Below are 22,100 nucleotides of genomic sequence, written 5' to 3'. Positions count from 1 at the left end.
TGAAGGCACAGAATACAAAGGACAAAAATGTCCCAACATTTGGTGTGCAGTTAAAATGGTTAACTGTTAAAAAGGAGAAAAGGAAAAAGAGATATCTTTCCTGAGTATTAGTAAACATATACAATAAAATCACAAAATCTAATTAGTATTTGGCGCTTCATGGCAATTTATGGCAATTTAATTTAACTCTCTCTTTCTAATCTTTTTTGCAGCCGTGTCAAAAAGACCACTCTGTCGGTTACACTGTCGTTGGTGTCACTCAAAAGGAATTGGACCGAATCAACAGTAGAGCTCCCACTTTTGTTTGTCAGCAAGGCTGTTAAAGTTTCTTTCTAGGGTCGCTCTACAATGGACAAATCAACAAGCAATGAACAGTATCCTCCGCCTGAGGCTGGCTGCAGATGCAGAGTCTGTTCTCAAAAGGCACTTTGTTGTAGTGTCCATCTAGAACTGCAGAAGGCATTGCTTGAAGTCGTAGCTCAGTCAAGGCAAGTCTTAAAGTAGCCACTTGAGTCAAATATCTGGCTCTAAAATGTTCAGTGGAGATCAAGTGTCTCTTCCAACTCTACGATTCTATGATTCTAATATGCATCAGAAGTAGGGTTGCCGTAATTGTCCACTATTACCAGGGACAAAATGTAGGACAAATTCAAGACCAAAGTGTAGGGCATGTAAGGTCCTCCCTTTTTCTTAAATGCCCTACATTTTGGGCCGAGTTTTGTCCTACAGTTTGGTCTCGAATTTGTTCCACATTTTGTCCCTGGCAAAAAGCTTGTGCTGCCAATTTCTTTCTTTCAGTGAGTCTCAAAGGTGCCACAAGATCTCTCTATGAGAGGAAGAGAAGGAGAAGGAGAAGGAGAAAGGAGAAGTAGAGGGAGGAAGGAAAGAAGTAAAAGGAAAGGCTGAAGAGAAGAAAAAAGAAAGAGGGACAGAAGAATAAAAGCAGAAGACAAGAAAAAAAAACAGAAGAGGGGGAAAGAAGGAAAAAGAAGAGAAAGAGAAGAAAAGACAGAAAAGCAGAAGAGGAAGAGAAGAAGAGCAGAAAGAGAAAGAAAAGGAGGCGGAGGAAGAAGGGATGATGCTGATGGCGATGCTCGTTGTCCTGGGAAAGAGGCTGCGGAGAGGACTCCGGGCTCCTTGCTGCCTTTGAGCCATTGCTGCTGCTGCTGCTGCTGCTGCGGCAAAGATTAAGAAGGGGTTAAGGCCATAGAGGGGCGGCCTAGAGCGGCAGGAGGCGCCTCCCGCCGAGGGAAAAGGGCGGGCAGGGCTTCCTTCCGGCCTCCTCCTCCTCTTCCGGCGGGGGACTTGCGTTGGTGGAGCCTGGGGCCGATGGCGGCGGAGGAGCTCCTGGAAGCCCGGAGGAGAGAGGTGTGTGGGGTCTCTTCCCCGGAGGCCTTTAGGCAGAGGCTGGGGGTCCATCTGCCCATGGGATGCTTTGATGTGGGTCCCTGCCTGGCAGAAGAAGGGGGGACTGGGGGCCCTTGAGGGGCTCTCCTCCGACTCCAGGAGCCTAGGACTCCGCTGCCTCTGCCGGGAGCTCTGGGGCCAAAGAAACCCAGGCGCGTGTCATGGAGGACATAAAGGAGGAAGTAAAGGAAACCCCAGCAGCCAGGGCTAAAGGCAGGCTGGGGGCCGATAGTCGACGCAGGCTTTGGGGTCAGTTCTTTTAACTGTGTGCCCCCCGATGCTCCCCTGGGGCCCCTTCTCAAGGCAGCCTAGGAGACTGAGTACAGTGCATGGCTGGGAATGCTTCCTGAGAGTGGAACACCTCCACTTCTTGAAGGGTTCATTGCACTCATTGAGAGCATGGACTAAGAAAGTGGCAGACCCTCAATGCCTCCAAATGTGGTTAAAATTCAGGGTTTTTTTTACCGTGAAACAGGAAGTGATGTGACATCACTTCCCTTTGGATCAAGAATGTGGTGGCTTTGCCCTCATAACCCACTTCACAAAGCCCCCCCTGGAAACCTCGCTCCAAATGGGTTGGCAATGAAGAAGAGGTGATGTGGCATCCCTTTGAGGGAGGTCAGGAGGACCAGTGTGGCCCCCATGGGAGGAGGGTTGGTCCCACCCTTGAGTAAGAGATCCTCAGTCATTTTAGTCTTCCATTTGACCTCCTGTCTGTTTTTCTCTTAGGAGCAGTAGGCAGGGGGGTCTCCCTGAGCAATGGCTGGCTCTCACTGGTTGTACTAAGCCCTGGATACTTTGCTGCCTTACTTGGAGAAAGGTGTCCCTGGATGAGTTGACCATCAAGGGAACGTGAAGGACATAATATCAGGGCTGTGGTGTCCCTCAAGGACTGGGGCTGAAAATCAAAGGAGGGAGAAGCACAGCAGAGCTGATTTCTTTGGAAGGAAAGGGCTGCAGTACAAGAAACAAGGGCCACTTACTGTCCGGATCCAGAAATAAAAATGGAGGAGGTGGATTTAACAGGTCCCAAAGTAGAAGAGGTCAAGGAAGGAGCCACTTTGACAGAAACAGGAAGCAGTGGAGGAGAAGGAGGACAAAGGATGAAGCAGGACTCAGAGGAAGAGCCGTCCAGAACCTGGCATGCTCATTTCGAAGAGTTTTTGAGGACGCGTTCGGCAGGGGAAGCCCTGCAACAGCCTGACTCAAAGAGTCCTCAGGTGTCTGGCCAGGGAGTGTCTGAGGCCAACAAGTGGCCCAGAGGATTGTGGGTCCCTCCAAATCAGCCCCCTCTCATTGAGGGAGCAACAGAGGATGATGAAAGCTATTGGGAGCCCAGACTTCCAGGGGCAAGGAAGGAAGGAACCCCAGGTAAAGATGCTGTTGGGTTGGAGATGCAGCGCCAGCTTTTTCGGACATTGAGCTACCAAAAGTTCGACAGGCCCCAAAACCTATGTAGGGAGCTGCAAGAGCTCTGTCGGCAGTGGCTGGTGCCAGAGAGACACACCAAGGAGCGGATGCTGGATCTAGTGACCCTGGAGCAGTTCCTGGCTGCCCTGCCGCTGGATATGCAGAACTGGCTCAGGGAACATGCTCCTGAGTCCTGTGCCCAAGCTGTGATCCTGGCAGAAGACTTCCTTCTGAGGCAGCCAGGGGCTACAGGCTGGGAAGGGCAGGTAAGGGTTCTTCTGGTTGGTCTTCCCAAAGTCCTGTTGACCTATTTTGCCATCAAAACTGCTACTGTTTGTTATCTGACTTTTTTTTTTTTTTTAAGGCAGGCTTTTGGTCCTCAGATGATGCACAACAAATAATAGTGTTTAAAACAGTACAGAGATTGGGACGAAAGAGGTTGGGAGAAAATTGGTGAGGACACTCACTGATGGTAGTATGTGTGTATCTAAAGTACAGAGGATTTGGTCTGTTCAGTTTTGTGCGTATCTTCCCCAAAACTAGGATGGCAAGCAGCTTACCAAAATTAAAACAATTAACAGATAAAAGCACATGCAGAAACGTAAGTGAAAACATACAAAACTATCCATAGAATTAAAATGAATTGAACGAAAATAACTAAAAGTCAAATCCACACTATTATAAATCTTTGCAGAGTCCTTGCAGTCAGTTCCTAAAAGCCTGGTTGCAGTAGAACCAGTAGGGTTTTGTTCTGAGCCCAGTGCTGTTCAACATCTTAATCAATGATTTGAATTATGGAATAGAGGGAATGGAATATTATCCAATTTCCAAATGCTGCTAAATTAGGAGGGGTAGCAAATGCCCCAGAGGACAGAATCAAAATTCAAAATGACCTTAAGAGATTAGAAAGCTTGGCCAGAACTAACAAAATGAATTTTTTTACAGGAAGAAATGTAAAGTACTACACTTAGACAGTAAAAATGAAATGTCCAGATAAAGGATGGGTGACACCTGGCTTGAAAACAGTGCATATGAAAGGAATGTAAGAATCTTAGTGGACCACAAGCTGAACATGAGTCAACAGTGTGATTCAGCAGCTAAAAAACCCAATACAATTCTAAGCTGAATCAATAGGAGTATAGTGTCTCTAGACTGAGGAAAGTAATAATGCCATTATTCTGCTTTGGTCAGGCCTCGTCTGGAATCTGGGCATCACAGTTCAAGAAGGATATTGACAAACAAGTGTGTTCATAGGAGGGCAACCCAAATGGTGAAAGTTCTGGAAATCATGTACCATGAGGAGCAGTTTAGGGACCTGGTTATGTTTAGCCTCGGGAAGAGAAGAGAATGGTAAAAGCGGACATGATAGCCATGTTTAAATATTTGAAGGGTCATATTGAAGATGGAGCAAGTCTGTTTTCTGCTGCTCCAGAGACTAGGACACAGGACAATAGATTCAAATCTAATGGAAGACAGGAAGAGAGATTCCTTAAGGTATGAGAAATCTAGAGTTCAAATCCTCAGCAAGTCTTTTTCAACTGAACAGAATAACTGTACCATTGGGATGGGCTACTGCTCATGGTGGAGCACTTTTTTGATTCAGAAGAAGATGGTTTCTGTCATTAAATATTTGAAGGGATGTCATATTGAGGAGGAGCAAGCTTGTTCTCTGCTGCTCCAGAGAATAGAACCCGGAACAATGGATGCAAGCTCCAGGAAAAGAGATTCCACCTCAACATTAGGAGGAACTTCCTGACAGTAAGGGCTGTTCGACAGTGGAACAAACTCCCTTGGAGGGTGATAGAGTCTCCTTCCTTGGGAGGTCTTTAAACAGAGGCTGGATGGCCATCTGTCGGGTATGCTTTGATTTGGATTTCCTGCATGGCAGGGGGTTGGACTGGCTGGCCCTAGTGGTCTCTTCCAACTCTACGATTCTATGATTAGCAACTCCAGTTTAAAAAGTGATGGAAAAGGCACACCTTTGCCTATGGTCTTGAGGAGCAGCTGTTAGTCAAGGTAGGAAAAACTGCACTAGAGGGACAAAGAGTGAGACCTGATGGAAGGCAGCTTGCTAGGTTAAGTTTGTAATCCTTGAAATTCTCTCTTTTGATTGGACAAGTAACTATTTGTAATAGTACTGTTTGTAGTAATACAGTAATAATCATTGTTATGATCTGATTTTGATCCTCTCCTCCAGATGTCCAAAGAGGAGTTTGCAAATCTCCCCAAGCCAAAGAAGGCTCAGACAAACATGAAAAAGAAGAAGCTTCTAACAAAGGCAAAGCACAAATATAATGGGAATGTTAATGTGTTGGGTAAGTATCTTCAGGACTTGGTTCATTTAACACTAGCAGAAATGCTAGCTTTGCATGAGTTAGAAACCCCATGGCCTCCTACCCTGGTGCCTTCTCTCTCTCTCTCTCTCTCTCTCTCTCTCTCTCTTTTTACTTTCCTCTTCTCCCACTTTCTTTTTCAGTGGTCTCCATCATCATACTTGTTCAACCTTTCCTTCTGCTCACTCCCTTGGCCCTCATAGGCAGCACCCCCTCCCAATTTCTGTCTGACGTCTTTTTTGAAGAGTTAGGGTGCCCTGCAAAGCAAAGTACAGTGGAACCTTATTATATGCGAGGGATTCGTTCCGGATCCCTCCGCGTATAAAAAAAATCTGCCTATGCTCGAGCCCCATTGTTTCCAATGGTGCGCCGGCGGTTTTGAGCGCCTGTGCTCAAAGCCGCCTATAAAAAGGCAGCGTATGCGGAGGCTCCACTGTATATAATGGAGCGGCTCATAGGCCCTGCGAAAAAATGAATCTTTGAGGTCTGGTTTCTCCAGCTTTGTTTCTCTTTGGAAAGTTCTGGCCTTCAGGGACTGAACATGAGACTATGGGTGTGTGTGTGTGTATCCCTCTCTTTTCCCAGGACTGGGACTCATTTAACAAATTAAAACAAATCTATTAAGAACCCAAGTATTCCTGAAATGCTTCCTACCAACGTCCCTTTATTATCCGTTTTAAGTATATTATAGTGTTGTGTTTTATTGTTTTGTTCTTGATTATATATGCTTGATATTCCACCCTTTGGTGAAAAGAACATTATAAATTAATGTTGTTGGTATTTTTGTTATCACCATCATTCATGCTATGTTCCAGATGAATAGGGTGGATCTTTTGAAGACCTTTGACCATTTTGGAGGGAATTCCTGCCATTTTTGAGGGGGTACAGAGTGTTAGAGTGGGATTGGTAGAAACTGGCCTTAGTCTGTATGGCCACCAAAAATACAACAAAACAAAACAAAAAACGAATCCACTATGATCCCATCATGGGAACTGCATGTAACCTACAAACTGTGAGGTTTTTTTCCCATCCCTACTCTAGATCTACATGGGGCCCAGAGGGATTCTAGCAAATAATAGGTGACCAGATACTGGTGCTTTACTTACTTCCAGCTATGACACTTTATTTACTCTTCTATGAAACTATAAAATGGTTATGACAGGGCAGTTCATGGATGGAAAGTTAGACCGGTAGTATCTGTAAGACAATTACATATATCCAACAAAGCCTAAAAGCTCATCTACAAAGATAAACTACAGAGCCTCCATAGTCTATGGAGTACTCTGGTTGATATGTCTATGTCCTATTTAGATTATTCTACATTTTGTTTTCTCCCAGCAGGAGGTACAGCGCTAACTGGAAGTGATGAACAAAACCCCCTACATGAGAATACCAAGGAAACGGAGCAATGGATGACATCCATAAAAAATGGCAAAGAGAACAATTTCCTGTGTCATGGGGAGCCTCAGGAGAACAAACAGAGGGCAAACAAAGCCAACGGAAATGACAAAGAGAAAGTAGAGGGTCAGTTTGTTTCATCAAAAGGTGTTTACAGAAGTACCAGTGAGTCCCCTACCTGGGATGAGGAGAATGAAATGAAATACAACAGAAGTGGGGAGCACTTTAGTCAAAACTCTCACTTTATTATGCATGAAGGTCTTGATGCAGAGGAGAAGCCATACAAGTGTTGGCACTGTGAACAAAGCTTCAGTAGCAGCTCAGCCCTTTTAACACATGAGAGAACCCATGTGGATGAGAAACTGTATAAATGTTCCTACTGTGGAGAAAGTGAAAGAACCCAGACAGGCCAGAAGTCACATATGTGTTCACACTGTGGAAATTTCTTTGGGTTGAACCCAGAAGATAAATTCCAGGCAGGAAAGAAGCCGTATACACGTGCAGAACGCAGGAAAAGCTATCATTGGAGATCGGACCTTGTGAAACATCAAAGAACACACACAAGTGGAAAGTCTTCTAGATGTTCAGTGTGTGGGAAGAGCTTTAGAAATGGCTCATATCTCAAATTACATGAGAGACTCCACACTGGTGAGAAACCGTATAAGTGTTTGCACTGTGGGAAGTGTTTCACCTGGAGATCACACCTCAAATATCATGAGAGAATCTACACAACAGTATGCTCCTCCTGTGGTAAAGGTTTCTGTAATAAATTAAAACGTTCTAAATATGGGAAGACCTATACTACAAAAAACTCATATGTATGTTCTGCTTGTGGGACGAAGCCTCTAAGAAAGACAGAGCACAACCCTACTGGGCATGATAATCTGTTGGGTAAGTCTTTCCACAACGTGCTTCATCTAATACTGTCAGAAATGTCAGCCTTGCATGAGTTAGAAACAACATGGTCTCCCACTCTGGTGCCTTCTCTCTTTTCTTTGGCTTTTCAGCTTCTACCTTCTTTTTCAGTGGTCTCTGTCATCATACTTGTTCAGCCTTTTCTTCTATTTACTCCCTTGGGCCTCTTAAACAGGATTTCCCCCCTCTATCTCTGTCTCACACCTTTTTGAAGAGTTCTGGGGACCTGCAAAGCAAAGCACAGCCCATAGGCCCTGTGAAGAAATGAATCTCTGATGTCTTGTTTCTTCAGCTTTGTTTCTCTTAGTTAGGTAAGCTCTGATATCCCTTGAATGAAGATGAGACTGTTGCCTACAGCTTTTAACAAATTAATCTATTAAGAATCTCTATTTTGCAGCCTAAAACATGTCCACCCTTCTCAATATGGCACTTGTGGATAATCACATACTACCTTAGGTGGCCCCTGGCCATTCTGGAACAGTATTTTAGCATGGGAAGGCCAGGGGTCACTATGAGGAATCCTGCTGGTTGTGCAGGCTGCACTGGCAGCCTTGGTAACCCACATGCCCCCTGTCTCCACCCTGATACTGGTATACCTCAGTTAACAAAGCCTCCAAGGAGAAGCCTCTTTTTACACAGTCCTTTTATATCTCCTCTGCCTCCTTCCCTCCTTGTACTCTGTGTAGCTTGAAGATTTTTTTAGCAGTACCAACATTGGGAGGATGGGGAAAGGGTTTTGGAGAAACTTTTGGTGTTAAGTTGCAGAAACATGTCTGTAGTAAGCAATGCAGTTAAGCATGAACAGGGAAAGAGGGAGCTCTACTATTTGCTTTATTTATTTATTCCATTTATATCTTACCTTTTCTCCAATCCCATTACGGCAAAGGTTATGGTGCAGGGCCCTTCTTAACTTTATTTGAAGAAGAACCACCTTAGGGAAAGAAAGTGTGAGTGGTCCAAGGTCACTCTTTGGCACTCATGACTTAGTGGAAATCTAAATCTGTCTTTCCATGTTCTTATCAGCTCCAGATGCTAACCCACACAAGCAACCGTTTAACTGGTTTGCTGATTCTTTCTTGTTCCTGATTGCTAGGATAGTCCAGATTCCTGACTCTTTTTCCCCCAAAAGGGAGAGATAGGATGTTTCTTAAATAACACATCTATAATAGCAAGTAATGTTACTGCAAAGACAGAGGCAAACTACATAGCCTGCAGAGTCTATGGAATTCTCTAATTTGATTGCAATGTCTGAGATGTACTTAGATTCTTCTCCATTTTTTGTAGGTGGTACAGAGCTGACTAAAAGCGAGGAACAAAACCCACTACTTGAGAGTACTGAGGAAATGGAGCAACTGATGACATCCATGAAAGCCAGCAAAGGGAACAATTTCCTGTATCAAGGAGAACATAATGAGAACAGGCAGAGGGCAAACAAAACCAATAGAAATGGTAAAGGGAAAGTAGAGGATCAGTTTGTTTCATCAGGTGGTGTTTGCGAAAGTATCAGTGAGCCCCCCATCTGGGATGAGCAGAGTGAAGTGAAATACCGCGAAATTGGGGGAAATGTCAATGAAAGTTCTCAAGTTATCATGCACGAAGATCCTGATATAGCTGAGAAGCCATACAAGTGTTGGCACTGTGGACAAAGCTTCAGTAGCAGCTCAAATCTTTTAACACATGAGAGAACCCATGTGGGTGAGAAACTGTATAAGTGTTCCCACTGTGGAGAAAATGAGAGAACCCACACAGGCCAGAAGCCACATAAATGTTCCCACTGTGGAAATACCTTTGGCTGTGACCCACAAGACAAACAGTTGCCAGGAAAGAAAACCTATATGTTTTCAAAACGTAGGAAGAGGTGCAGTCCGAAATCAGACCTTAAACAACAAAGAATACGCACAGTTAAGAAGTCCTATAAATGTTCAGTGTGTGGGAATAACTTTAGAAATGGCTCATATCTCAAAATACACCAGAGAATCCACACAAGTGAAAAACCGTATAAATGTTCGTACTGTGGGAAGTGTTTCACCTGGAGTTCACAATTCAGATTACATGAGAGAATCCACACAGCAGTGTGCTCCTACTGTGGAAAAAGTTTTAGTCAAAAATCAGAACTTGCTGAACATGAGAAGACCCATGCTGCAAAAGACTCATATGTATGTTTTGCTTGTGGGAAAATCTTTGATGTCAGTTCAGATCTAATTGCACATGTATGGACCCACAAAGAGAAACCATTTGAATGCTCAGTCTGTGGGAAAGCCTTCAGGAACAGTTTGCAATGCATTGCACACCAGAAAGTCCATACAAAGGAGAAGCAGCATAAATGTTCCCACTGTGGAAAAAGCTTTAGCCAGAGACGAGGACTTAAAATTCATGAGAGAATCCATAAAGGGGAAAAATCGCACAAGCCCTTAGCTTGGGAGGAAAACGTCAGAAACAACCCAACACTTAAATCTCATGAGAGGTCCCACCCAGGAAAGAAACTATATAAATGTTCCTACTGTGACAAAACCTTCAGGTGGCCTTCCCATCTTGCATTGCATGAGAAAATTCACACAGGAAAGAAGCCCTATAAGTGCTCAGACTGTGAGAGAACTTTTGATAGGCGATACAATCTTATTGAACATATGAAAATTCACTCAGCACAAAAATCATACATCTGTTCAGACTGTGGGAAAAGTTTCACCTCAAACTCTGTTCTTCTACGACATCAGAAAATTCATGTAGGGGAGGAATTCTGTATCTGTTCCCAGTGTGGGAAAAATTTCAGGCAACTATCAGGCCAGGCAGAGAAGGTATTGAAATGTTCTGAGTGCATAAGAAGCCATTGCCTGAGTTCGAATCTTGTACGCAAGCAGACACATGCTGGGGAGAAACCATTTGAATGCTCAGTTTGTGGGAAAACATTCAGATATGGCTCCCACCTAATTTCACATGAGAGTGTCCACAAAGAAGTTCAGCCCTATCAGTGTTTGGACTGTGGGCAAAGTGTTGTGAGAAGGCCCAATCTCATGGTGTCTGCAAGCAGCCAAGCAGGGGAGAAACTGCACAAATGTTCAAGCTGTGAGAAAAAGTTACACTAGATCTCAATTCTTACAAAAACTTAGAAAAATGGAAACTTTGTCCATTTGTCCCTCATAATCTGTTGACCATCCTTTTCCTTTAGAAATTAAACTGACTATTCTATCTTCTGCCAGACTCTGTATAAATTGATGTCTCCAAATAAACATTGTTTAGTTAATAGAAAAACTGCATATGCTTTGCAGTCCAACACCATCTGGTCAGCTGCACATTCTTCACCACAGATTTAAACAACTTCCCTACCTGTAATATCATTTTCTCCAGAGCCTAAAATGATGAAGATGGGACTCGGCACTGACACATGAGGCCATAGATGATGTTTTCTAGTAAGTTTCCTTGAAGGACGTCTCAGAGGCCAACCTGTGACCTAGCAGAGGAGGCTTGAGCCAGGCCCTTCAGGTCTGACCAGAGATGCACATATATGTTGTTTCTCATATCTATAGGGTGGCAAATATGCTCTCGGTTTTAGTCTGAATTTTAAAGTATCTACCCAAGATGCTGAATCTGTTTTGGGGCTACTAACTGAAACCCAAGAGAATCAGTGTGGTGAAATGGTTTGAGTGCTGGTGCCGCCTTGAAACCCTTTTTGGGAGAAATACAGGCTATCAATTCCATAGATAAGTGGATGAATAAATTGGACAGTGACTATGGAGATCTGGGTTTGAGCCCCACTTGGCCAAGAAACCCACTGGTTGACCTTGTGCAAGTTGCATGCTCTCAGCCTCGGGGGAAGGAAATGGCAAACCTCCTTTGAACAAATCTTGCCAAGAATACCCCATGGTAGGTCTGCCTTATAGTTGCCATAAGTAGGAAATGACTTGAAACCACACTACAATAGTGACCACCCATGGCAGATTCACCAATCCACTGAGGTGGGGTTTCACACTATGATAGGTGTGGGGCAGGGTTGTAAATGGTTCAGCATAGTGTATGCAGAGCTGTGATGCTATGCTGAGTCATAGAAAGGGATGTGTCAGTGTGGCCATTCCAGCTCGGATATTGCGGCTTGGCCATTTCAGTGTGGCCATTTTAGTGCAGTGCGCTGAAGTGTCACTTCTTTGCCCCCTCAGCATGGCACACCGAATTGTCCCAGACTTATTACATTGGACTCATTTCTTCCCCATATGATCATCACATTATTCACATCCTCAGGCTGCAATGAATGCATTGAAACCATTTGGGGGTAGGGTCAGAGGGTTAGTGTGCCCATGCTGGCGTTAGGACTTTTTCTTGATGCTCTGTAAGGGTTAGAGTTAGGGTGCCAGGCCCAGAGTTTAAAGTTAGGGTTAGTGTTTGAACAGATTGTCTGAAATTTCAGCATTCTATGTACTGAAACGACTGCACTAAAATGGCCATACTGAACTGGACACACTGAAAAATGGCTATGCTGAAACATCCTAGACCTCTGAGCCATGCAGGATTATGTCCATAGTGTGAAATCTTTTCTCCTCCACATCCCAAACTTTTTCTGTCCTGGAGGGGAAGAGAAAGGCAAGGGAGGGTACTTGGTGCCTCTGCCTGAAAGAGGAGGACAGTGATTTCTTTATAAAATATTAAAATAGGAATATATACAAATGCCTGAACAAAAATACACCAAGTAAACAAAATATTTTCATTTGTATATTGTGTCGCGCATTGGGGGAGGGTGTGATGTCCACATGTAGCTGTAAAGGGAATCCCAAGGGTAAAGACTCTTGAGAGTCATTGCTTTAGTTGAACCATACTCACAATTCTTGAATTTCTTCACTGATTCAGTCTTGTATATGTGGTTCAGCTAGTAATTCTTGAATTAGTGCTTTGGGGTAAAGAAAGGGAAGCTTGGAAGCTGAAAGAACTACAGTTTCAAATTCAATGTCCTGTGGATGAGACATCTCCAAGTCCATCTGTCCTCTGCTGTTCTGCTCAGGTCTTGCAGTTTCAGGCCTGTGGCCTCCCTGATTGAGTCTATCCAACCATTTTGTGGTCTTCCTCTATTTCTACTACCTTCCACTTTTCCTAGCATTATTATCTTTTCTAGTGATTCATGTCTTCTCATGATGTGGCCAAAGTATGACAGCCTCAGTTTGTCATCCTGGCTTCCAAGAACTCATGCTAGCCTGGGCAGAGTGTTGTGAGAAGGCCCATTCTCACTATTATGCTGATCCTCTCCAAGTTTCTTCTTTTGACCTCAGCTTGCATATGAAGGGTGGAAGGGGGATTTTGTGGGATGATGTATTCCAGACACGTGTTCCAGAAATCCAGTATGGCATAGCCGTTTGAGTGTTGGACTTTGACCAGGGTTCAAACCCCAACTCATCCATGGAAATCCACTGGATGACAAGTCACACACTCTCAGCCTCAGGGGAAGGCCATGGCAAATCTCTTGACAAAATCTTGCCAAGAAAACATGATGGGGCACCGTAAGTCAGAAACGACTTGAAAGCACACAACAGCAATAGCAAATTTCGGACAAGTCACTTGAACAAGTCTTGTTCTGCCTAGGGTTGCCAGATTGAAAACCAGAGGGAGCTCTTGGCCCTCATGGTAGTGGAGAAGCATGGATTTGTATTTGTGTTCTTAGCTTTTAGTGAGTGTTTTTAGCTTTTATTTAATGTCCCACACTTTTCTTGAATGTCCTCCATTTTGAGCATGACTGAGAAGCATGGGTTTCTATTTCTGAATGGTTTTCAGCTTTTATTTTGTTGCATGGCCTCCATTTTGTGGTGCCTTGTTGTCCTCCTTTGCAGTGAGGAGGGCATAATCTGGTCAACCTGGTTCCATGGCAACCAATACCTCATGCTACACAGACACTGCTCTTGTCCTGAATGGGTTAAAGCCATAGAGGGGGCAATCCTAGAGCGGCCGAGACCTCCAGCCAGGACAAAATGGCGGCCAAAAGCTTCTCACTCCCTTTCAGTCACTGCTATTGTTGAAGGGGGTTAAAGCCATAGAGAGGGAATCCTAGACCAGCCGAGACCTCCAGCTATGGACAAAATGGCGGAGAAAAGCTCCCATTCAGCTACAGCCATTGTCCTAAAGGGGGTTAAAGGCACAGAGGGGGGATCCTAGAGCGTCCAGCCAGGGGAAAATGGCGGAGTCAAAGCTTCCTTCCGGTTTCTTCCTATTGCTGGAGTGTGGGTTGAGTTGTGTTTTGAATTCTGGAGCAGAAGATGGAGGAGACCCTAGAAGCCCAAGCCTCAAGGCTCAGTGGAAGGAGAGCTTGGAAGAAGAAGGTGAAGGGGAAGGAGGAATATTAGCAAGTTTCATGCTATTGGAATGCAAGGAACAACAGCAGCAATAGACTTTCTACCCTTGAAGCTCAAGGCTGCATGATCTGCACTGCAGAAATAATGCAGTTTGACACCTCTTTCACTGCCATGGCTCAATGCTGTGGGATCCTGGGATTTGTAGTTTTGTGAGACCTCGAGCCTCTCCTGTCAGAGAGCTCTGGTGCCACACTACAGACTACTAATCCCTGTATTTTATAGGATGGAGCCCATGGCATTCTGACAGCGCTTAAAAACTGCCATGGCTCATTGCTGTGGGATCCTGGGATTTGTAGTTTGCTCTGGCACCAGAGCTCACTGACAGAAAACGGCTAAATGTCTCACAAAAACCACAAATCCCAGGATTCTATAGCTTGAAGTTAATCCAGGTCAACACTGCTTTGACTGCCATGGCTACTTGGTGTGGAATTCTGGGATTTGTAGTTTACTGTGGCACCAGAAGTCTCTGACAGAAGATGCTCAATATCTCGCAAAACAACAGTTCCCAGAATTCCCTAGCATTGAGTCAGGGCAGTTAGTCCAATTTGATACCTAATACTAGTTATTATTTCATGCAAGGGAAATTAGCAGGAAAATACTTTCTTTGCTTGAATCCTGAGAGCCATAAGGGAGTTTCCTAGAATAAGATGCCCCAAATAGTGGAGACTTTTCTTTGACTGGGCTCAGTGAATTTGGGGTGACCTGAAAAAGGATTGGATTTCTTTTTATTTACTCGATTACTGGTTTTGCTGTTTTGGGGTGCAGCTAGACTGTAGAAATAATTCAGCTTGACACCATTTTAACTGCCATTGCTCCATCAACAGAATCCTGGGATTTGTAGTTTTATGAAGCACGAGCGCTCTTTGGCAGAGAAGGCCAAGGACCTTGTAAGACAACAAATCTCAGGTTTCCTTAGGATTCAGGTACAGCCCTTAAAGTGGTGTCAAACTGCATTATTTCTATAGTGTAGATTTGGCCTTAGTGCCTGTTTAAGGAGAGTGAGTTGTTGCATTTATTATTTCAGCAAGTTACATCTTATCCCATTCTTTTGTCCTGTTTTATCTCGTTTGGGGTAATTTTCGATTCTACAGTTCCAAGATGTCTTAGTTTTGCATATCGTGATTTTGAATAAAATGTAGGCTCTGAGCTTTTCAGTCAGTGCACTGTTGAATTGTAAAATTTACTGCCTTGAGATTTAGTGAGAAGAGAGCCAATGTGGCATTGTGGTTTGAGCATTGGACTACAACTCTGGAGACCAAAATTCAAATCCCCTCTCAGCCATGGAAATCCATTAGATGACCTTGGGCAAGTCATTATCTCAGTCTCAAATGTAAATGGTTTGAAAATGAAACAGGAGGTGATATGACATCACTTCCAGTTGGGTCAGGAGGACCAATGTGCCCCACATGGGTGTATGTGTGTTGTCCGTTTCTTATTTGCCCACCCTGAAGAGATTATCAATAATTTTAAACCTCCTGTCTGTTTTTCTCTTAGGATTAGAAGGCTGTAGAGTCACCCCGAGGAATGCCTGGCTCCCACTGGATGTACCAAGCCCTGGATATTTTGCTGCATTACTTGAAGAAGAGTATAACTGGCTGGGCTGACTTTATCAAGGGAATGTGAAGGATGTAGCTTCAGGGCTATGGCGTCCCTTGAGGACTGGTACTAGAAAACAGAGGGGAGAGACACACTACAAAGCTGACTTCTCTGGAAGGAAATGGCATCAGTACAAGAAACAGGTACCACTGGCATTCTGGATCCAGAAATAAAAATGGAGGAGCAGGATTCAGTAGGTCCTGAAGCAGAAGAGGTCAAAGAAGGAACAACTGTCCAAAAAATGGGAAGAAGAGGAGAAGAAGGACAAACAGTCAAAGAGGAACCAGAGGAAGAGCCACCCAGTAACTGGGATGCTCAATTGGAAGAGTTTCTGAGGACCCTACAACCTCCTCATTTGACAAGGAAAACCATTCAACAAAGTGACCGTAAGAGGCCTCAAGTGCCTTCCCAGGGAGTGTCTGAGGCCAACAAGTGGCCTAGAGGTTTGTGGGTTTTCTCAAATGAGGCTCCTATTGTTGAGGGAGCAACAGAGGATGATGAAAGCCATTGCGATGCCACACATACTGGGAAAGCAAAAGAAGGACTCCCAGGGAAAGATGCTGTTGGATTGGAGTTGCAGCGGCAGCATTTTCGGACGCTGAGCTATCTAGAGGCTGATGGACCCCAAAATTTATGCAGGAAGCTCCGAGAACTCTGTCGGCAGTGGCTGGTGCCAGAGAGGCACACAAAGGAGCAGATGCTGGAGCTGGTGACTCTGGAGCAGTTCCTGGCCATCCTTCCACTGGATATGCAGAAGTGGCTCAGGGAGCATGCTCCTGAGTCCTGTGCCCAGGCTGTGGCCCTGGCAGAAGATTTCCTTCTGAGGCAGCAAAAGGCTGGAGGCTGGGAAGGGCAGGTGAGGATGCTTCCAGTGGTCTTCTCAAAATCTTGTTGACTACTCAGTAGCCTTGGCCTGTTTTGCCATCAAAGCAACTACTATTTGTTGCCTAATGGGCAGGAAGAGACCCTTTTTATTCAACGATATAGTCGTGTTAGTCTGTAGAATCAGTATGTAGAGACATCTTGTAGCACCTTTGAGACTAACTGAAAGAAAGAAGTTGGCAGCATGAGCTTTTGTAGACTAAAGTCTACTTCTGAGGAAGTGGACTTTAGTCTATGAAAGCTCACACTGTTAACACCTTTCGGTTAGTCTCAAAGGTGCTACAAGATGTGACTACACCCTTTTTTATTCAGTCAGGTGTTCGATTTTTGACTGGTTGCAGCAGACAGGATTTTTAATGAGATGTTCAGTATTTGTATCTTGCAGTTTTTAAATGTGCTTTTTTCAACTATTTTTAACTCATGCTTTTTTTTAACCAGGTTTGTTTTTTAATAGTTTATTTTTAACTTTCATATTCATAGTTCTTTAGCTATACTTGGCTTTTTAACTTGTTGAGAATCCTTGAATCCTGTGTTGGGAGAAAGGCGAGATATCAATTAATTAAATAAATCAGCTCTGAGGCTGCCCACGGACTGTGGGCCAGATGTGGTCATTCAGGAGCTCATAGAAATAATTGTGTAGTTCATTGAGCAATGGTGAATGGAAAAGCAGATGGTTTGGAGGAGCTACTATTTTGAAACAGTATTAATAATGTACTGTTTTACTGACTTTCTGCAGGGGAGCTGCTTTGTACTGACAGTACAAATCTCACTGCTTCTGCAGTGACAAAACCAATTATTTATTTAAGGATTGTCCATGCCATAATACTGTGTTTCCGACCTTGAGGGCACATACAGAAACAACAGAGAGCTAGTGTGGTATAGTGGTTTGAGTGCTGCATTACGACTCTGAGACCAGGGTTTGAATTGCCACACAGCCATGGAAACCCACTGGGTGATCTTGGCCATGTTACCATCCCTCATTCTAAAAGGAAAGGCATGGCAAACCAACTCTTCCAAGAAAACACCATGATCAGTTTATCTCTGGGTCCTCATAAGTCGGAAAGAACTTGGAGACACACAAAACCAACAACAGGCCAAAATCTCCTGTATTTTAGATATGCAGATGCTATCCTCAGCACTGCTGCCTCCCTGTGCCCACTGTCATCAGAAATAGTGAGAGGCACAAAGATTTCCCTTCCTAGTGTACTGCAAATGTCTGTCAATTGATCTGGATGTCCTGCCAGAAGTGAAACTTGCTACTGTTCACCTTCTCTATTTGTCATGTTCCAGTTCAGGAACACTCTCCCCAAACACATTGTACCTTGCTCTCTTTATGTTAATTGTCTGGAAGAAGCTGCCTTCCAGTTTGAGAAGCACATGGGAGAATGTTTATGAATGTGTTTCTGACATGTTCCTTGGTGTGTATTAAAGTTTCATCTTTAGGGTGTAGAGTCCCTAGTTGTTGTTGTTGGACTACATATCCTAGATTCCCTGACTATTGGCCATGTTTGTTTGGTTTCTTGGGAAGTTGAAGTTCAGTGTGGGAACCTACGTTTGGCAACCATTGGTCTAAACTTTGATATATATTTTTTAATGTTATGATAGTTCAACTCCTCAACAAATCCTTCTCAACTGGATTGGATGACTATACCATTGGACCTGATGGAAGGCAGCTTTCTATATGCAATGTTTGTTTGCATATTCTCTCTTTTGATTGGACAAGTAACTCTTTGTAATAATACTCTTTGCCCTCCCGTAAACATGTTTCACTTCTGAACTGACTTTATTTTGATCCGATATTCATTCTCTCCTCCAGATATCCAAAGAGGTGTTTGTAAATCCCCTCAAGGCAAAGGAGCTTAAGCCAAACACGACAAAGATGAAGCTCCTGACAGAGACTGAACACAAACATAATGGGATTGAAAAATTATTGGGTAAGTCTCTTCAGGACCTGTTTCATTTAATACTATCAGGAATACAGTACTAGCTTTGCATAAGTTAGAAAGCCCATAGTCGCATACTCATGTGCCTTCTCTCTTTTCTTTGACTTTTCCTACCTCCCACCTTCTTTTTCAGTGGTCTCCATCATAATTTTGTTCAGCCATTCATTCTAGGCACTTCCCTAGCCTTCCTCGGCAGCATTTTTAAAAATCTCTGTCTCACACCTTTTTGAAGATTAATGGGGCTCTGCTAAGCAAAGAATCTAATGGAACAGCCCATAGGCCCTGTGATGAAATTTTTGCAACCTTCTCTCCCCCTCCTGCTACTCACTCTTCCTCCCAGCCAGAGAGGGAAGAGGAGGAGGGAGGTTTCTTCATGGTGGTGGCTACTAACATCCAATTTAGAGTGGAAGAACTTTTGCAAAGTCTGGCAAAATAGAGGAAGGTACTGTGTTGCTTTTGACTGGCTGGGAAGGGAGGGTGAGAGAAGATGGATTTTCCATAGCAGTGGCTGCTAACATCAGATTGAAAGTGGAAGGACATTGGAAATATGGGGGAGATGTGGCAAGGTTGCAGAGAGAGTTACTAGTGGTGCTTTTGGTGGGAGAGGACTCGATATCATTCATGTCTGGCAGGGACTAACATATTTGTGGTTTTTCCACTTCTGTGGAGATCCTCTGCCCGTAACCTCCACAAATGTGGAGCAGTGACTGTATATGGCAGATTGGGCAATCTTGACTGAGTGAAGATTTGAATCTGGCTCTCCATTGTTGTTATCCAGCTCCAAATGCTAACCCACACAAGCAACTATTAAAATGGTTGTTGATTCTTTCTTGTCCATGAGTGCTGGGGCAGTCAAGATTTCTGACACTTCCGTTCACAAAGGAGAGAAGAAAGATGTTTCTTAAATAACACATCTAAAATGGCAGGAAAATAATTTCTGGAGTCTGAGCGACACCAGAGAGCTCATAAAAAGAGGAAAACTAGAGAGCCTGTAGAGTCTAAAGAGTGCTCTAATTTGAATATAACGTCTGAGTTATACTTAGAGCCTTCTCCATTTTTTCTCCTAACAGGTGGTACAGAGCTGACTGAAAGTGAGGAACAAAAACCCTTAGTTGAGCGTGCTGAAGAAACTGAAGTACCAATGACATCCATGAAAACTGGCAAACAGAACAGTTTCCTGTGTCAGGAAGAACCTGATGAGAATCGACAGAGGGCAGACCAATACAAGGGAAATGGCAAAGAAAAGGTTGAAGATCAGATTATTTTATCACAAGATGTCTGCAGAAGTATCTGTGAGCCCCACATCTGGGATGAGCAGAATGAAGTGAAATACAACACAAGTGAGGAGGACTTTAGTCAAAGCCCTCACCTTATCATGCATGAAGGTTTTGATGTAGAGGAGAAGCTATATAAGTGTTGGCACTGTGGACAAAGCTTCAGTAGCAGCTCAACTCTTGTAACACATGAGAGAACCCATGTGGGTGAGAAACTGTATAAGTGTTCCCACTGTGGAGAAAGTGAGAGAACCCACACAGGCCAGAAGCCACATAAATGTTCACACTGTGGAAATACCTTTGGGTGGAATCCAGAAGACAAAATTCAGGCAGGGGAGAAGCCATATACATGTTCAGAATGCGGGAAAAGCTGCAGTCAGAGATCAGATCTTCTTAAACATCAAAGAACACACACAGATGAAAAGCCTTATAAGTGTTCAGTGTGTGGGAAGAACTTTAGAAATGGTTCAGGTCTCAAAGTGCACCAGAGAATCCACACTGGTGAGAAACCATATAAATGTTTGCACTGTGGGAAGTGTTTCAGCTGGAGTTCACACTACATATCACATGAGAAAATCCACACAGCAGTGTGCTCCTACTGTGGGAAAAGTTTTAGTCAAAAATCAGAACTTGCTGAACATGAGAAGAACCATGCTGCAAAAGACTTATGTATATGTTTTGCTTGTGGGAAAATCTTTGATGTCAGTTCAGAACTAGTTGCACATGTGCGAACCCACAAAGAGAAACCATTTGAATGCTCAGTCTGTGGGAAAACCTTCAGGAACAGTTTACAACGCATTGCACATCAAAAGGTCCATACAGGAGAGAAGCAGCATAAATGTTCCCACTGTGGAAAAAGCTTTAGTCAGAGACAAAGCCTTATTATTCATGAGAGAATCCATACAGGAGAAAAACCACATAAGTGCTTAGTGTGTGGGAAAAACTTCAGAAACATCCCAAATCTTAAATCTCATGAGAGGACTCACACAGGTGAGAAACCATATAAATGTTCCCACTGTGACAAAACCTTCAGGTGGTCTTCCCATCTTGTATTGCATGAAAGAATTCACACAGGAGAGAAGCCTTATAGATGCTCAGACTGTGGGAGAACTTTTGATAGACGGTCCAATCTTCTTGTACATATGAGAATTCACACAGGACAAAGACCATATATCTGTTCACACTGTGGGAAAAGCTTCACTTCAAGCTCTGTTCTTCTACGACATCAGAAAATTCATGTAGGGGAGGAAGTTTGTACCTGTTCCCAGTGTGGGAAAACTTTTAGACAACGATCAGGCCAGGCAGAGAAGACGCTGAAATGTTCTGAGTGCATCAGAAGCCATTACCTGAGTTCAGATCTTGTTGTACGTGTGCGGACACATGCGGATGAGAAACCATTTGAATGCTCAGTTTGTGGGAAAACATTCAGGAACAGTTCCCACCTCATTACCCATCAGAGTGTCCACACTGAAGTTCAACCCAATCAGTGCTTGGACTGTGGGCGGAGTGTTGTGAGAAGGCCCAATCTCATGGTGTCTGCAAACAGCCAAGCAGGGCAGAAACCACACAAATGTTCTGCCTGCGAGAAGAGAATGAACTAGATCTTGATTCTTACAAAAACTTGGAAAAATTAGAACTGAATTTTCTTCCATTTTTCCCTCTTGACATTTCACCTTTCTTTCCCTTAAAAATTAAACTGACTGTATGTGTTAAAATTAAATAAAAATTGTTCGGTCAAGAGAAAAATTGCATGTGCTTTACATACTGTGGAAATACCTATAGGGCAGCCGTTACTGGAAATGAGTATCTCTTACAAAATAGATTTCACTTATGGACATGTTTAGGTGTGCAATTAGTAAGGGAAAACTTTCAAATGAAGTCTCTTGGTATTACTGGAAATAGGATCTTATTGCTGTGGAGAAAATTATTCTTCAGATCTGATTGTCCCAGAACCATTATGAGTCCTGTAGATTTTACTGAAATCCAGAGTCTATAGATCCATGCATTGTATTAGAATATCATCTAACTATGGATCTGATTGCCAATTTCATTTCATTTTCATTTCAGCAAGCATCGCCCACACATGCTGCCAAGCATGTATTTGTAATAATAATGGCTAGGGGCTTGCTCCTTTAAAGGACAAAGCAGAGGTTCTCAGAAATAAACATTATGTCATTAGTGACTACATCCTTCAAGTTTTCTGTTTTCCTCTAGAGCATCATCATAGGCACAGATATGATTTAAGGATTATATGTTCAACATTAAGAGGAGCTTCCTGACAGTAAGGGTTGTCCAACAGTGGAACACACTCCCTTGAAGTGTAGTGGAGTCTTCTTCCTTGGAGGTCTTTAAACAGAGGCTGGATGGCCATCTGTCAGGGATGCTTTGATTGGGATTTCCTGCATGGCAGGGGGGGTTGGACTGGATGGCCCTTGTGGTCTCTTACGACTTACAATTCTATGATTCTATTATCTGTGCTGCAAAGACTAGATTTCTCCTAACATGTTGTCTTCTTGAGTCATTGGACTATAGGTGCCATAACTATACGTGTTAATTGGAAGAATTTCTCCCTCTTTTTGAATATTTTCCTCAAAATTGATTTCATTCCTGTCATTC

At 43.6% G+C, this 22,100-nt stretch overlaps 2 protein-coding genes across 3 annotated transcripts; both read left to right on the top strand.

Moving 5' to 3' along the window:
- The first annotated feature begins 1,200 nt into the window (after positions 1–1,200).
- LOC149320771 (uncharacterized) lies at positions 1,201–10,654 on the top strand. The gene is made up of 5 exons (XM_089502822.1): positions 1,201–1,368; positions 2,137–3,083; positions 5,015–5,132; positions 6,489–7,439; positions 8,748–10,654. Exons 2-5 carry the CDS (start codon positions 2,412–2,414, stop codon positions 10,544–10,546), a joined length of 3,540 nt encoding a protein of 1,179 aa, XP_089358948.1. The 5' UTR covers positions 1,201–1,368; positions 2,137–2,411; the 3' UTR covers positions 10,547–10,654.
- A 614-nt stretch (positions 10,655–11,268) lies between these two features.
- Positions 11,269–21,210, top strand: LOC149320770 (uncharacterized). 2 transcript variants are annotated; one of them, XM_089503265.1, is made up of 4 exons: positions 11,269–11,324; positions 15,284–16,241; positions 18,084–18,201; positions 19,281–21,210. In XM_089503265.1, the coding sequence occupies exons 2-4, from the start codon at positions 15,507–15,509 to the stop codon at positions 21,083–21,085; spliced, it is 2,658 nt and encodes an 885-aa protein (XP_089359391.1). In that variant the 5' UTR covers positions 11,269–11,324; positions 15,284–15,506; the 3' UTR covers positions 21,086–21,210. The 2 variants fall into 2 exon arrangements, with proteins under 2 accessions (XP_089359391.1, XP_089359383.1); XM_089503257.1 differs by lacking the exon at positions 11,269–11,324 and adding an exon at positions 13,424–13,756.
- Positions 21,211–22,100: the final 890 nt, after the last annotated feature.

The sequence above is a fragment of the Sceloporus occidentalis genome, unplaced genomic scaffold (assembly GCF_023333645.1).
Source record: "Sceloporus occidentalis isolate IW3139 unplaced genomic scaffold, rSceOcc1.0.p SCAF_1, whole genome shotgun sequence".
Taxonomy (NCBI): domain Eukaryota; kingdom Metazoa; phylum Chordata; class Lepidosauria; order Squamata; family Phrynosomatidae; genus Sceloporus; species Sceloporus occidentalis.
This window is presented reverse-complemented; position numbering and strand designations above follow the sequence as displayed.

What these genes read in the sequence shown, in the direction of transcription:
- LOC149320771 (XM_089502822.1), top strand. Translation starts at nt 2,412, where the DNA reads ATGGAGGAGGTGGATTTAACAGGTCCCAAAGTAGAAGAGGTCAAGGAA. An exon ending in CTACAGGCTGGGAAGGGCAG is followed by an intron (nt 3,084 to 5,014) that starts GTAAGGGTTCTT and finishes CCTCTCCTCCAG; the next exon opens with ATGTCCAAAGAGGAGTTTGC. An exon ending in TGGGAATGTTAATGTGTTGG is followed by an intron (nt 5,133 to 6,488) that starts GTAAGTATCTTC and finishes GTTTTCTCCCAG; the next exon opens with CAGGAGGTACAGCGCTAACT.
- LOC149320770 (XM_089503265.1), top strand. Translation starts at nt 15,507, where the DNA reads ATGGCATCAGTACAAGAAACAGGTACCACTGGCATTCTGGATCCAGAA. An exon ending in CTGGAGGCTGGGAAGGGCAG is followed by an intron (nt 16,242 to 18,083) that starts GTGAGGATGCTT and finishes TCTCTCCTCCAG; the next exon opens with ATATCCAAAGAGGTGTTTGT. An exon ending in TGGGATTGAAAAATTATTGG is followed by an intron (nt 18,202 to 19,280) that starts GTAAGTCTCTTC and finishes TTCTCCTAACAG; the next exon opens with GTGGTACAGAGCTGACTGAA.